Consider the following 14280-nt stretch of genomic DNA (forward strand, 5'->3'; position numbering starts at 1 on the left):
ACAGCAGGTCATGGGAAGTAAGCTTAATTGACTCCAACGAATCGTTGCCCATGCGGCTGCTTACATTTTCTTTCGACTCCATGATGAAGCAAGAGGCCCCTCAGCAAGGCATTGATATCGGTCCTTTTGTATCAATCTTTCAAGTTTTGATCAAGTATGACGAGGCGCTCAGCTGTTGAGTCCCAAGTCCTGGATGCTGCAACATTTATAAAAGGGCGTAAGTTTCTTCAAAGAACTACATTTCAACGCACTCACAATCTCAACTGAAACCACCTGTTTAACAAACAAACAAACGCTGATTTATTCTCGCCATCATGAAGCTCATTTACACCGCCCTCTTCGCTCTCGCTTCCACTGCTGTCAACGCCTGTGACAGTACCCTTTGCGAGGGAGCTAGTGTTCTTCGAGTTGTTCCTTGTACCAAGGAGTGCATGGGACGACCTTGCCACCTTTATGAATGCCCCGACAGCCCATACACAGTGAGTAAATCACAATGGTTCACATAAGCATCGTCAACTAACTGTCATTACAGTACATCTGCGGAAAGGACAGGACCAAGTGTGATGAGATTTGGTAAATCGCATGTAGAAAAGATGGTGCATGGGGATGCTTGTTTGGGGAATTGCCCTTGGAAAGAACAGAATGATTCAAGTCTAGAATATGGGGTCCTGTAGACTAACTCTTAGTCGTTCTTTATATCGTGATCACGAGAACTTTACCAATTAATTTGCAACTGCAGCCCATCTCCGCACGAAATCCATGTGAATGCCTACTTTATCCAACCATTTCTCGATGGCATGGTTCGAGACTTTTCTTATTCCTCATATTCCCGCAGACCATGTTACTTCTAAATGAAGAGGCATCAGCGGCGAAGTATCGGAATCTCGCCATTGCTGTTTCCCGAACATCGGTACTCGGTGTTGAACAAGTGCGGAGGAGAGCATAGTGATACTTCGTAATGACGGCATGATGATGTCAGCTAAAAAGGTCTCATAATAGGTAATCAACAACGTCACCATTAAAGCTTCGACATGGAAACAACAAAACTCATCATTTCAGAGTTCATTTCGCCGTCGCACGTCTTAAATATCACCACTTACTACTGTACGTCCTTGACTCGGGCCCAGGTCAGACCTTTCCACACACCAACTTCGCACTGACTCGCTGTGATCAGACCCGTCAATCACCCCCCCCCCAATCCAGAAAAGATGGTGCACAACATCCGAACGTCGGTTCCCACTCATCTCCTAGGTAGAAACCAGAGAATTGACATGCTACTAGCAAGGACGAGTTCCAAGATGCTCTGAAGAAGTATCCCATCGTCGTCGTGGACTTTTACTCCACGCATAGCGCCGAGTCAAAGCACATTGCTGCCACATTCGCTCAGTTAGTCTCCCTAATCATTCTTTCGAATATATTCATTGACCAGTTATAGCGCCTATGAGTTGGACAAGTTCAAGGACTTCCGATTCGTCAAGGTCGACATCGATGACCTGAAGGGTCTAGCGGAGGAGGTCGGTGTTACGCAGCCTGCAACATTCCACATGTACAAGAACGGAGAGAAGATCAATGATCTGCAGAGTGAACATAAGGAGGACCTCATTCAGTTCTTGGAGACTGGCCTGTAATGACTTGACTGGAGAAGATGATGATGCTTGATGAAACAAGGCCGCTTCGAAGTTGCAGCGCAAAGCTAGGTCCAATTCAATGATTGCATGCTCTATTGCGATTACTTTACAGTTCTGCGTTCCTCTTTTGAAGGAGTCGTTGGTCTGAAATGAATTTAGAGACATCGGCTTGGTGATTGACCCCAAGCCGTAGCGACCGTTGCTGAGGAAAACGGGGTAACTGAACGCTACACAAAGTCAAATCCAACTCTAAATTGTCTGCCGGCCCTGCAGGCTAGATTCATATCAATATTATTGCCAGGCACAGCCAGGGACCTGCTTATATCCAGGTCCATGTATCAGAGAGACATTAGCAGAATCAGCTGGTCAAGTGACATGTCGTCTTTGTCAGCATACCCCACTACGTCATTGAAACATCTCAATTGAATGGATCTTTCATCCCTTGGCATCTCATCGTCAACATGGCGCAACCAGAGCAAACCAGCAAAGGCCGCGTCGTCGGCGACTTATCATGTCAATCAGATTCATACCTCAAGACTCTCGAAACAGAAGTCATCTCGTGTGAAAAGGCGCCGAAGCATGCGCACAAGTCAAAGAAGAGTAATGGACATTCTCATTCGCATGATGAGTGGTTAATCGAGTGCGCCGACTCGGTGCTGTTTCCTGAAGGTCTTACACTTGTTTCCTTTCTAAGTTTAAGAGGACCTTACTGACAGGGGATTAGGCGGCGGTCAACCTTCAGATCATGGCACAATCACCCCCCTCTCGGGCTCAGATCAAACCCCCATCCCCATCAAGAACGTTCAACGCCAAGGTCTCCGCTGCGTAATCTACTCCCCCAAGCCCTTATCCCCAGGTGACAGAATCCGTCAAGAAGTCGACTGGAAGCGAAGATGGGATCACATGCAGCAACATACCGGCCAACATCTCCTCTCCGCCGTTATGCAGAACCGTCACGATCTCAAGACTCTCGGATGGGGTATGGGCGCTGAAGAGGGTATGAACTACGTTGACTTGCAGCGGAAGCCCACGGAGGAGGAGATGCAGGCTATTCAGAATGAGTGTGCAGAGTTGATTCGTGAGAATCTGCCGATTCGGGTTGAGACGCCGGATGATGCGAAGCATGATAAGCTCCCTGGCGATTATGACAAGTCTGATGGTGTTGTACGCGTTATTCATATTGGAGATCTTGATACGAACACGTAAGTTCACCCTCCAAATTCTAGGCACTTACTAACTACGGCCAGATGCTGCGGAACTCACCTCTCCCAAACATCCCACATCTCCCTCATAATCCTCGGCTCAACACAGTCCGTCCACGGTAAAAACTGCCGTCTATCCTTCATAACAGGTGATCGTGCCATCAAACTTGCCACATCATCCGTCAGCGCCATAAGCTCCATCGCAAAGATCCTCTCATCCAGCAACGTCCCCAGCGAGGTCGTCTCCCGAACCACAGCTCTCTCAGATACAGTCACCGACTTGAAACGGTCTGAACGAAAGCTTTTACTTGAGGTAGCAAAGTTTGAAAGTGAGCAGGCTATTAGAATCATTGTTCAGAATAGGATGAATGCGTATATTCATCGATATGACGGGAACACGGATTTTATTAATAAGATTGTTGGGGAGACAAGGGATGTTCTGCAGGGGACGGGGTTTGTTGTTGTTATTGCTATTGGGGAGCCGAAGGGCAGTGGACCGGTTGTTATTGTTGGTGATCAAGTTGCTGTTGATGCTATGGCGCAGAAGGTCAAGGTCGTTATCAAGGATATCAAGGGCGGAGGTGCAGGAGGTAAATGGCAAGGCAAGGTGAAGGAGTGGACGAATGCGCAACTTCTGGCGCTGAAAGAGATCGTTGAGTCGTGAGACTCTCTACAGAATCTATCGTCTAGATCTATGGTACTCTATGTATCTCATCCTAAAGAAACAAGTACACCAATCTTCATCCCTTCTCGCCAACTAGATCAGCTCCAACGGCTTCGGCCCAACAGCCCGGTTCAGCTGATATTCCCGTCGCTTCGGCTTCATCTGCGTCATCTCAAACGCTTTTCGAATATACCCAGCATCAACAGCTGGTCGCTGCGGGTTCGACATGAGGAACAGGCCCTGTCTTCTAGCCAAAAGGGCCGCCGCCGCCTCATTATCTTTCCCGCCCTGAGTCGTGATCTCCTGTGCCTGGATTGACAACGCCATGTCGGTCAGGCGCTTAACCATTTCCACGGCGATGGAGCCCAGAATCTCAATGGCGTCGTCTTTCTTTCTGAGATCCGCTACGACGCCGATGCCAGCCCACTCGCGGAACCGGGCCTCTTTGGCGCGGTGGAAGGAGGCTTTGCGGTAGGAGCACCATTTGGTGTACTCTTCCCCAGACATCTTGCTGGTTACCTCATCGGCCCAGACAAGTCGCTCGCGGGTGTGTTCGCTGATCTGGACGGTATCAGCGTCGCCGCCGGGTGGTCGAATGCCGAACATGAACTCTTCGTCCCAGGGCATGAGAGCAGCGGAAGCCTCAGCAGTCGTCTTGGCAGCGTCTCCAGCCGCGTTGTCCGTGTCGGAGAGACTATCTTCGGCATCATTCTCGGGCTTGTCTTTTTCATTTGTTGTCTTTCTCGCTTCCCTGCGAAGACTCTTCCAGCGAATGACATTCTGGAGGCGAGTCATCCGGGCGGTGTCATGGCGAACCTGAAACAGGATATCCCTGATTGCGATGAACTTCTCACCGCGCCGGGTGGCGAGCTCTTTGGCCTTGGTCAGCTGTTTATGGGTTAGCCTTTATATCTTGAAGAGGGAAGAAGTTGGTATACTGACCAGGTGGATGATTTGGTCGCGAACAATCTGCTCGACGAGGGCGGCGGTTTCGTTGGCAATTTCCTGCGTCTCACCAGCGACGAACATCATCTGCTACTGTTAGCCAAGGAACAATAATAAAGCAAAAGCAATTCGTACCTGCTGGACTTCATTGTTGAACTTTGGTTCAAAAGGCGCCATGATGGGCAGCGCACTCCAGGTAGTGCTTCGAGGGTGTTGTGAGGTTGAGGAGGAGATGACACAAGAACTTATGTCGGTATCCTTGGGTGGGAAAAGAAGACCTGTTTTTCTTCACAGGAATTTGATTTATCATCTTTTAGAACGCGTCTCATTTCATGGCGTCCCTTTGTGATTCACAGTGGAAGATCGAAGTGACGAGGGTTGGAGGGGAGCTCTGACCATTCGTTTGAACAAAGAGGTAGCACTGCTCGACGCAGCCGGAAGAAGAACAGACGCCGGGTCTCTTTATTGTTCCAGAGTATCCTTTGTCAGTCCTATTGCTACAAGTCACAGCGAACCTATTGCCCTCGAAATAATCGAACATCAACGATACATGATCATTTGACATTTACCGTGATGCTATGGACATGATTCCGTCTTCCCGTCAAAGGCTGCTTCATCCCACTTTCAGAAGTTGCCCGAGTAGTCAGCTTCCCAACTCCACGCTCAAGATCAACCGCGGCAGTGAACTTTTGCCAAGCCTGATCTTCTTTGTTATCTACCTTCCCTCGAATCCAGCTTTGTCCTTCATCTTTACTGATTTCTACCAGTGCTACGCCATCATGACTCCAGGCCCAACCTTCCACTGTTACCAAGCCTGCAGAGATGACTTCTGAGTCCGCGGGCTTCGTCATCATCGAGTTCACTTCAACCTCCCATACCGGCCGCATCTTCACGCCCTCCGGGTCTGTGGGATCCTTCTCATTGTAAAGAACAGAAGCAAAAGGACCTGGGGCACGTGATCCCTGCAGTGAAAGCCTGCAAAGCCACTTTGTGGAGTTCGTACCGAACCAACCAGGGACAACAAGTCTCACCGGTCCGCCTCGTTCTTTACTGAGTGGCTCTCCGTTCATTTTCCATGCGAGAAGGACCTCGGGCCTTTGTGCCTTTGTTACAGGTAAGTCCTTCTGATAGCGGTCTGCTTTGTACTCAAAAAACTTTCCATGATCGAGACCTTCTGACCATACAAAGCGTGCTGCAGGAAGCGGATCTACAAGAGCGAGGATAGTCGATAATCGAACACCGGTCCATACCACGTTACCAATGCGCCATGGGTTACTGGTTGGCGGCTTCAGCGGACTTCCGTAGCATTCGTGAAACGACGTAACGGAAGTCTGAGGCAATGCCTCGAGCTGTGCCAAAGAGAGGGCGAGTGGTTTCCGAACAAGGCCGTCGACTACCAGTAACCACTTTGCATCGTCCACTACAGCAGCACCCATATGTATTGTCTGGAATAGCTGATCATCAGGCGTTATAAAGGACGATAAATGGTGAGGTGTTGGCGGAGGGCGCAAAAAGAAACCTTCAGGATCAATGGATGTACAAGCCTCTCTCTCCGCGCCAGCTTTTGGTACCTGGGAGACAGCATGGTTCATGAGCTTCGTGACCATTGATTTCATTGTTAGGGTACATGGACAACGGGAGGTGGTTCAAGTGTTGGCTGAACGATGTAATCCCAGGGTGACTCGTCTAGCGGGTTGTCATCCGTGCTCCACAACGCTCCAACTACCAGCTTCGGCAAATTGTAGCTTCTTAGACTCCATTGTCAGCCCCGAACTCAAACAACATTCATCACGTGCAGCAATGCCTGAATCGGTCTGGTGGTCTAGTGGTATGATTCTCGCTTAGGGCAAACCCTATAGCTTAGCTTGCGAGAGGTCCCGGGTTCAATCCCCGGCCAGACCCTTCCTTTTGCTCTTGAGGCCTCTGTGATGTCTTGAAGGTATTTCTTTTTTGCTCCTGGACGAGGTTGGAACGTTGGGATGCGAGTCGGTTGTGAACTCTGTGGTGCTTGCACCTGGTTGGTTGAGAGGCAGATAAGATAAGCAATCTTATCGCGAATACTACCCTGGACATGTCATTAACTTGGGGATGAGTATTATTTATACTCCGTAGATATCCTGAATATGCAAACCTGTTTCTGAAAGCTCTTTGACTCTCTTTTTATTTCTACTCTTCTGTTCTCTAGTTTTATGTCTCAGGATTGTACACCGCCAAGTAGCTAAAAATGGCTGGTACAGTATTTGATTCTGATGACAATTAACCTGTGCCTGCAAGCCAATGCATAAGCTTGTGCAACATTGTAAATCGCCCAGGGCTTAGCAAATACAACGGTCCATAGATAGATACTTAGACCCTCTCTAGAGCGATCGTTCTGGTCCAACTCTTTCCATTCTGGCTCCAGCTTTGCAAGAAAACACAGTGGCCATCTCCCCTCGAAATCAACTGTCACCCAATTCGGCCTCGCCTCCCAACCAATCAGAGCCACGCCCGGTTAGCTCAATCGGTAGAGCGTGAGACTCTTACGAGTACGCGATCTCAAGGTTGCGGGTTCGACCCCCGCATCGGGCTGTTCCTATAAACGATTGCGAGCAATAGCGAGGCATTTCTTTTTTGCATTTATCTCCTACTCTCCCGGTACCTCGACGCCAGAAACTGACTTGCATATCTCGAGCAACTCTTCCTGCTTGCTCACATTGTCCGCTCCAGGATGGGGTCTGCTCTCTCCACTCGTTGTAACGAACGCACCAGACGTGACCTTTGTCAGAGATCCTTCACCAGCGACCCAGCTTGCCAATGCTTTGGCTGGTTCACTTAACTGAACTGGTGCTGAGCTTCCTCCCATTTTTGTCTTTACCCAGCCGGGATGCATGCTGAGGACTTGGATGTCGGCCCAGCGTCGCGCGAATGCTTTTGCGAGCATTGTGTCGTGAAGCTTGGTGTTTCCGTAAGAGTGCGATTGAGTGGCGTTCTTGAGAGTCTCATCACCACTGTAGTGACTATCCGAACTCATGAACAAGAGCCTGCTCTTGGGCTTATCCATGAGACATGTGAGGATATAAGGCGCGAGGGTGTTGACTGCGAACACAGCTGAGATCTTGTCCGAAGTGATTTCCCTTGATGCTGTCGAGCCATAGCCGATGCCTGCGTTGTGCACGACGACATCAAATGGCCCAGCGTTGTTTGCGTCCTTGGCGAGCTTCTTGGTCTCTTCAATTGACGATAAGTTGCCAACGAGAATAGCTGCGGCGTTGGGGATGGCGGCTTTGGCTGAAGCGGCACGATCGGCGTTACGGGCATGGAGAACGACTTGGTGGCCTTGCTCGGCGAGGAGCTTTGCAGCAGCTTGACCGATGCCGTCAGTCGACCCTGTGATGAATACGCGAACCATCTTGTTGATCTTGGTGAAATTCTGAAGTTAGGATGTGACGAGTTGCGAGAAGTCTGAAGCAGGAGCCGTTACTTTTCACCGATGCATGATATCACAAAGCTTGAAGCTGGTTACGTCATCAACACCAGCATCCATCACTGACGCACATCCTACGTGATAAAAAACAAAGAAGTGTAGTTCTGGGAAAAGCAGAATAGGTTTGCAAGTACTGATAGAACTAGAACTTATTCGATTTTTATCTGTGAGACTGCAAGGAAAATGAATGTCCTGGATTGTTGCAAGCCTCATGTTCTGGAATACGCCGGGGCGGAACCACAGCGCCATCGCATGGGCAATGACGAATGGACTTCTCAATCAATCAGCCAAAACTACTATATCCAGGCTGTCGGAACGTCTTTCGGTTCGGATCTGAAGGAGTACCATTTAGACCGAAAAGTGACAACAAAGCCGCCCGTGACCTGCATCCTCGGCCACGGACGCCGAGACCGAAATGCGGAGGTTACATGGCTTCTTTTCCCCAGCAGATCTTCATGAACATCTGCCATAACGAGGAATGGACTAGACCGTCATGATCCTGTTGTCGGGCTCAGAGTTTACCGAAACCCCTCTTGTAGTTTGCCGGCGAGATGTATAAATATGTTATCATCTTCGGTGAGGCATTCTGAGACAGGGATAATTTGACACATGCCCTTAGACCACTTTGGCAGGATGGTCTCTCCAATGGGTAAGACACTTTTGTGTCTTGCAACACTGGCCGTGTCTCCAGTTCTTTCGAAGTCACATTCAAAATGCTCAGTCGAGAACCTGCCCATTCCCAACGGGACTATCGCCTCAGCCCAGCATCATTCTGTCGGGGATGTCATCCCCCTTCCCAACACAGTAGCATCCTGCGGAGGCCCAGGCTTCAAGGCCAACATTACAGCGGACCTCTGCAGAGTAGTTGTAAATGTCTCAACAAGCGACTCCAGCTCGGTCCGCATCGAGGCATGGCTTCCTGACAACTGGAACGAACGTCTACTGGCCACAGGGACAGGTGGCATCGGAGGATGTATAGATTTCCCAACTGTCCAAAATGGAGCTCAACTTGGTTTTGCAAGCTTCGGAACCAACACAGGCCATGATGGCGAACAGGGATTTGACTTCTTCCTGAACCAGCCACAGGTTATCAACGACTTTGGCCATAGAGGAATTCACGTCGAGGCGAAGGTTGCAAAGCAAATCGCGGAGCAATACTATGGAAGGAAGGCTTCAAAGAGCTATTACCAAGGATGCAGCACTGGCGGCCGTCAAGGCCTACAGAATGCCCAGCTCTACCCCGATGACTTTGATGGAATTCTCGCTGGAGCTCCAGGCATCGACTGGCTTCACATTGTGGCGTCAAAAGGCATACTGGCTCGACGGATTGGATGGCCTGGTCTTTCTTCTGATGCATATGTTCGACCAGAACAATGGAAGGCGATTGTGGAAAAACAGATTGAGCTGCTTGATCCTCTGGATGGTGTTGAGGATGGTATTATCGACAACCCGGCTGCACATGCCTTCGACCCAGTGATCATGGCCTGTGGCACTGGTATACTCAACAGTTCGCTCTGTCTAAAACCCAAGCAAGTAGCGTCTGTCAGAGCTGCATACGAACCTCTTGCGGACTCAGAGGGCAACATTGTGTACCCAGGGTTCGCTCTGGGTGCTGATACAAGCGTCTTCTCCGCCAACCAAATCAACGGCACTGCTGAGCTGAACTACAAAGTCTTACAGGTACGTATAGAATCCATGGATGTAGAATAAGAGCTAATAAGGGTTCCTAGGACTTCTGGCGTGGTGCTGTATACAATGACTCAACTTGGACACCTCACAACTTCACCGTGAAAGACATGGATTTTGCCGTCAAACTTAACCCAGGCGGCGTCAATGCCGCAGAAGGCGATCTTCAAAAGTTCTACGCCAAAGGAGGAAAGATCATTTCCTACCATGGTCAAGCTGACCAAACCATCACGCCCAAATTGCCAGCTGAGTACTACGCCAAGGTACAAGCCAACCTAAATGCCACGCTAGATGATATGCACTCCTTCTACCGACTGTTCTTTGTTCCAGGGATGTATCACTGCTCAGGAGGTCCTGGTGCATTCGATATCGGCCAGGTATATCCGTTGAAGAAGGATAGACTGACGGCTCAAGAGAATGTTTTGCTGGCTCTGACGAAGTGGGTTGAGGAGGATCAAGAACCCGAGACTATGGTTGGCACCAAGTTTGGCAGCAGTGAGACTCCAGGCAAGGCTACCGCACAGCGAAGTAAGTTTTCCCACAGGCCTCTTTAACGCAATGAGCTAACAATTTCCAGAGTATTGCCCCTACCCGTATGAGAGCAAATGGGATGGATCTGGAAACACCACCGAGGCCGATAGTTGGCGCTGCAAGCTTCCTGGAGTATAACCAGCATGTTAGGATGAAGAATGAACTTTGTATTCGCTATTGAAAGTGAACTGAGTCTTTCGATTTCTTCTTATCCTGTGTTCGTATCTGTAACCTATAGCTTGCTCTTGCAGCTTACAGGCTGGGATTGTATAAGACTCTTATCAATATCTTCAACCTTATTCAACCCCGCGACATTCATCAGGATATCCAGATCTGCCAACAGTCCCTTCAACACATGCCTGACTCCATGCTCTCCCATGATACTAAGTCCCCAGATCCACAATCTCCCAATAAAGACAAACTTGGCGCCGAGAGCAAGAGCCTTGACAATATCAGCAGCTCCTCTGACACCGCTATCGAAAGTAACAACGATACGATCGCCGACCTTTTCAGCAATCTGTTCCAGAGCATCAAGACTCCCAATCGCTCCATCAACCTGGCGTCCAGCATGATTACTGACGACGATACCCTCAAAACCCAGATCAGCTGCTTTCACAGCATCATCAACGCGCTGAATGCCTTTAATCAAGAACGGGTTTCCGCCGCTTATCTCCTGCCACTTCTCTCGCGCCCAGACAGCTTTCTCCCAAGACCATGCGCGGCCGTGCCAAACGTTGTCGATCCAGAGTGCTCCAGCCTCTGCGGGCTGATTCTTTGGATCGATGCCATGTTCAGCCAAACGCTTCTGGAAGATGGGGTCCGACAGACCCAAGTCGGCACCGATGCCGCGGTAGAAGGCGTAGTTAGACGTCGCAACATCGTCATGTCGCCATCCGAGTTGCCACGTATCCGTTGTCAAGATACATGCCGAAAACCCAGATTCATGTGCTCTCTTGAGTAATGACAGCGTTAGCTCGTCATCATGAGGCATATAGAGCTGGAAGAATCGAGGGCCCTCAGGGATGCGGCGACTCTCTTCGCTATTCTGTGCAACCTTCCGACCAGCCTCATTTGCTTCAGCGACATCTTCAATCGGACAGGAGCCCGCAGTCGAGAGACTGTAAGGAATGCCAAGTTCACCGGCGACCTTAGCAACAGGAAGCTCGCCTTGCGGATGATAGATCTTGTTGATCCCAATAGGCGCAATTCCAAACGGCGCAGAGACCTCATGGCCAAAAATGGTAGTTCTGGTAGATCGCTCATTGGTGTTTACAAGCTGACGAGGAACTATCTTATGTCGGAAGAAAGCCTGACGGTTCGCAAGATGGGTATCTGACAGGCCAGCGTTGGATGATGCGTAGAGCCAGCCATTTTCCGTCAGCTGCTTCTTGGCGAGTTCTTCAAGTTTATCAGGATCTAGGATTGTCAATTCACAAGTCACAAAAAATGATTCAGAAGGCCATACGCGTGTTAAATGGTGGAACATGGCCATTGTTCAACTTCCAAAAGTTCTCGCGCTGGTAAAGGCCCCAGGGAGGGGTATCGCGATTCTTGAGATGCGGCGACCTGGGGTCCGACATTTTGAAAATTGGTGAAAGTCTGGGTAGATCAAGACAAGACATTCATGTCTGGAGATACGGCTCTTGAGCGCCGAGACTGTATCCACTTATATCCCGCTGGTGATCCATATTTATGACGTTTACCAGACTTCCGGATATCCGATTTATGAACAAAGATGACGAACATGTGATCCTTTCAAGCAAAATATCCACATTAGCGAGACCGTATGAAGAAGAAGAAGAAGAAGAAGAAGAAGAAGAAGAAGAAGAAGAAGGAAGTTTAATGACCAATTATCCTTTACCTCTTCGATAGGCGCTGGAGTAAAAATTGATAGTAGCCTTCAACATAAAATCCCGTCATCGCTGGCATATAGCAATGATTGTCAACATTTGCGTTTCAACACGAAGTTTTAGCTAACCGTATCCACGGTTGAGTTATGTAAATGTAGTTCTAAGCCCAACTGACCATTCACATGTCGTAGAAACGCCCTGCAATCATCACAAACGGGTCGACTGACAAGAACATCGGCCTTCTTCAGCCGATGAGCCGGAAATACGTTGTTCAAAGCCACGAGCCTAGAGCGATACATGTGGTTTCTTTCTTTCTCAACACGATCAGTCAGACATCGTTGCCACGCCTCATCGGAGAATCCAGTTTGCGACATCATGTTGATGAGTAAAGTAAGTTCGTCCTCTGGCTTCGGAGGAACAGCCAGCTCTTGATCCATAAAACAGTGCTTATAAACGAAATATGTGATAAGCTGTTTCTCGGCGTGGCAAGCATAATAACTTCCGGGCGTCCCGTTGTCATAATTATGTCGTTCTGGCGTAAACCCTACCATCTTGCAGAGGCCAAGGACCCAGTTCGTCCATTCCTGTCCAGCAACATGAACCAAATCATCTTCGTCGTGGCCCCAACCGCTCATCGCAGATATTTCAGGGAAGTTTCCACCGCGGATTAACCTTGCGGCTGTCTTCCACTCTGTTGGAAGGCTGTAATGGGTCGTCAGACTCAGTGACCGTCCGTCATTTGACCGGTAAGAGAATGAAAAACCATCAAGTTGCATAGCAGGCTGAGCAGCCTGACCCTCAAGAAGTCGGACAATTTCCCTTCGATGAATGTCCAACTGATGAACATTCTCCTTGTACAACCTGTTAGAGCTTCGTGTTTGATAATTTTCTCGTGTTGGCCTTGCAAAATCGACCGCACGACGTAGTGTATCGTTATCAATGCAAAGCAAATCTGCATCAGCCCCATGCTCCAAGAGAAGCTCCACGTTCTCTAGTCGACCCCATAGAGCCGCTTCCATAAGAGGAGTTCGACCGTCTAGATCAGCAGAATTGGCGCCGGCTCCTTCTTCGAGGAGGAGTCTGACGACTTCGGGGTGTGATTCGCACGCGGCAAGTTGCAAAACAGTTTTGCCGGAGGTTGGACGAGACTGGGTCTCTTCATCCTCCCACTCGTCATCTTCATGGAAATGCGTGTCTGGAGGTGGTTCCCATGACTCGAAACCATTTAGAAAAGTGCTGTGAATTTGGGTACCTCTCTTGTCTTTTAAGTACTCAAGAAGGGGTTCGAGAATGCCTTGGACCATGTTGCTGACGATGCGATCCATTACCTCGTGTTGAGCTCCGCCCGCGTCTCCCCACAGAGGCTTGTCATTAACCGCCTCTCGGAACCTTGATCTTAAGCTCTCAAGCTGATCGTGAGGGATTTGTTCCGGTAAGCTCACGCCGCCCGATACGAAATAAAGGCTGTTCCTGTCTATTTCGAAGCCGTTTGATGGGAAGTTGAAGCGATAAGTACGATCTCCCGAAAGTCGGTAGCTGCAATGTGCCATGCGAGGCTGTTGATCAACATCATAGCCTGTGAAATCGTGCTGGTGGATTTTGTCGCATTACGGGCACAAAATGTGGACAAGCTTCTGGTTCCACCACTGTACTGGAGCGATCGCGGGTGGCGGTGCTGTGGACATTTGTATGCTGCAAGCGGTAGTACGTTTAAAGAGAACCTAGAATGTGAGACGATGGAGCTTTTATGATCATCATCATTCATGCCCCTCAGTTGGAGATGGCCAACATAGTCACATGGCCTCAGCTTAATTATAGCCAGACAGACCTCTATCGGAGGAAACCTTGATTTAGTGCATATCGAAAACGTTGAAATTTGTGAGATAAGCATAAGCTACAAGTTGGTTCTCGTTATTTGTCTCTGTAGCGCCGAGTTGGATCCTATGGCTCTCAGTCGCCTGTATAAGTGATTGATCGATCAATGCTCCATGGCGTGCGCTGTCCGGTATTCTAGGATAAGTCCGTTTCTGTTGATTGCATTGGCGATGTGCCTCAGAAGATTTAGTCTTATAGATATGCTTCTTTTCTCTCTATCAAAGAATCATGTACATCCAGCATGTGCCGTGATAGCCGTGTCCTGCCACGTCATTGCCAATGATTCTGCCTACTCTAATCAATAGTGGGTGTTCGCTTGTCTTGATCCAATTAATTCAGGGTAACATTTATCAATAGCACACAAGCAGCTGAACCCTTCGAAATATCAGTAGGTGTCTACTCGCGCATCATTATTGGACTTTGAGCGCGGTGGCTT

The 14280-nt window shown here is 49.2% G+C and overlaps 9 protein-coding genes and 2 non-coding genes across 11 annotated transcripts; 6 read left to right on the top strand and 5 right to left on the bottom strand.

Annotated features, from left to right (window-relative positions):
- The first annotated feature begins 263 nt into the window (after positions 1 to 263).
- Positions 264 to 718, top strand: FOBCDRAFT_234592 (uncharacterized protein). Its single transcript, XM_031193922.3, has 2 exons — positions 264 to 479; positions 533 to 718. Exons 1-2 carry the CDS (start codon positions 315 to 317, stop codon positions 575 to 577), a joined length of 210 nt encoding a protein of 69 aa, XP_031030543.2. The 5' UTR covers positions 264 to 314; the 3' UTR covers positions 578 to 718.
- A 322-nt stretch (positions 719 to 1040) lies between these two features.
- FOBCDRAFT_234594 (thioredoxin-like protein) lies at positions 1041 to 1972 on the top strand. The gene is made up of 4 exons (XM_031193923.3): positions 1041 to 1104; positions 1175 to 1228; positions 1282 to 1386; positions 1436 to 1972. The coding sequence occupies exons 2-4, from the start codon at positions 1209 to 1211 to the stop codon at positions 1626 to 1628; spliced, it is 318 nt and encodes a 105-aa protein (XP_031030544.1). The 5' UTR covers positions 1041 to 1104; positions 1175 to 1208; the 3' UTR covers positions 1629 to 1972.
- A 110-nt stretch (positions 1973 to 2082) lies between these two features.
- On the top strand, positions 2083 to 3704 carry FOBCDRAFT_234595 (Threonyl/alanyl tRNA synthetase). Its single transcript, XM_031193925.3, has 3 exons — positions 2083 to 2297; positions 2353 to 2830; positions 2876 to 3704. The coding sequence occupies exons 1-3, from the start codon at positions 2090 to 2092 to the stop codon at positions 3492 to 3494; spliced, it is 1305 nt and encodes a 434-aa protein (XP_031030546.2). The 5' UTR covers positions 2083 to 2089; the 3' UTR covers positions 3495 to 3704.
- FOBCDRAFT_325014 (transcription initiation factor IID, 18kD subunit-domain-containing protein) lies at positions 3588 to 4616 on the bottom strand (the record flags this gene model as incomplete). The annotated part of the gene is made up of 3 exons (XM_054707870.2): positions 3588 to 4382; positions 4437 to 4526; positions 4575 to 4616. The coding sequence occupies 3 exons, from the start codon at positions 4614 to 4616 to the stop codon at positions 3588 to 3590; spliced, it is 927 nt and encodes a 308-aa protein (XP_054563845.2).
- Positions 4617 to 4942: 326 nt separating this feature from the next.
- FOBCDRAFT_254682 (Oxidoreductase, molybdopterin-binding domain-containing protein) lies at positions 4943 to 6055 on the bottom strand (the record flags this gene model as incomplete). Its single annotated transcript, XM_059611138.1, has 2 exons — positions 4943 to 5893; positions 6011 to 6055. 2 exons carry the CDS (start codon positions 6053 to 6055, stop codon positions 4994 to 4996), a joined length of 945 nt encoding a protein of 314 aa, XP_059468209.1. The 3' UTR covers positions 4943 to 4993.
- Positions 6056 to 6250: 195 nt separating this feature from the next.
- Positions 6251 to 6341, top strand: FOBCDRAFT_t292. The gene has a single exon. It is a non-coding gene; the product is annotated as a tRNA-Pro (tRNA).
- A 583-nt stretch (positions 6342 to 6924) lies between these two features.
- On the top strand, positions 6925 to 7007 carry FOBCDRAFT_t293. The gene has a single exon. It is a non-coding gene; the product is annotated as a tRNA-Lys (tRNA).
- FOBCDRAFT_234600 (uncharacterized protein) lies at positions 6994 to 7906 on the bottom strand. Its single transcript, XM_031193929.3, has one exon. It carries the CDS (start codon positions 7825 to 7827, stop codon positions 7063 to 7065), a length of 765 nt encoding a protein of 254 aa, XP_031030550.2. The 5' UTR covers positions 7828 to 7906; the 3' UTR covers positions 6994 to 7062.
- A 629-nt stretch (positions 7907 to 8535) lies between these two features.
- Positions 8536 to 10257, top strand: FOBCDRAFT_254684 (Tannase/feruloyl esterase; the record flags this gene model as incomplete). The annotated part of the gene is made up of 3 exons (XM_031193930.3): positions 8536 to 9582; positions 9633 to 10116; positions 10166 to 10257. 3 exons carry the CDS (start codon positions 8536 to 8538, stop codon positions 10255 to 10257), a joined length of 1623 nt encoding a protein of 540 aa, XP_031030551.3.
- A 24-nt stretch (positions 10258 to 10281) lies between these two features.
- FOBCDRAFT_234602 (FMN-dependent dehydrogenase) lies at positions 10282 to 11711 on the bottom strand. The gene is made up of 2 exons (XM_059609976.1): positions 11585 to 11711; positions 10282 to 11535 (listed from the first exon to the last, which is right to left on the bottom strand). Exons 1-2 carry the CDS (start codon positions 11697 to 11699, stop codon positions 10352 to 10354), a joined length of 1299 nt encoding a protein of 432 aa, XP_059468210.1. The 5' UTR covers positions 11700 to 11711; the 3' UTR covers positions 10282 to 10351.
- Positions 11712 to 12088: 377 nt separating this feature from the next.
- On the bottom strand, positions 12089 to 13519 carry FOBCDRAFT_266110 (DYW family of nucleic acid deaminases-domain-containing protein; the record flags this gene model as incomplete). The annotated part of the gene is made up of 1 exon (XM_059611375.1): positions 12089 to 13519. The coding sequence occupies one exon, from the start codon at positions 13517 to 13519 to the stop codon at positions 12089 to 12091; it is 1431 nt and encodes a 476-aa protein (XP_059468211.1).
- Positions 13520 to 14280: the final 761 nt, after the last annotated feature.

Source organism: Fusarium oxysporum, chromosome XII, assembly GCF_013085055.1.
Source record: "Fusarium oxysporum Fo47 chromosome XII, complete sequence".
NCBI lineage: Eukaryota > Fungi > Ascomycota > Sordariomycetes > Hypocreales > Nectriaceae > Fusarium > Fusarium oxysporum.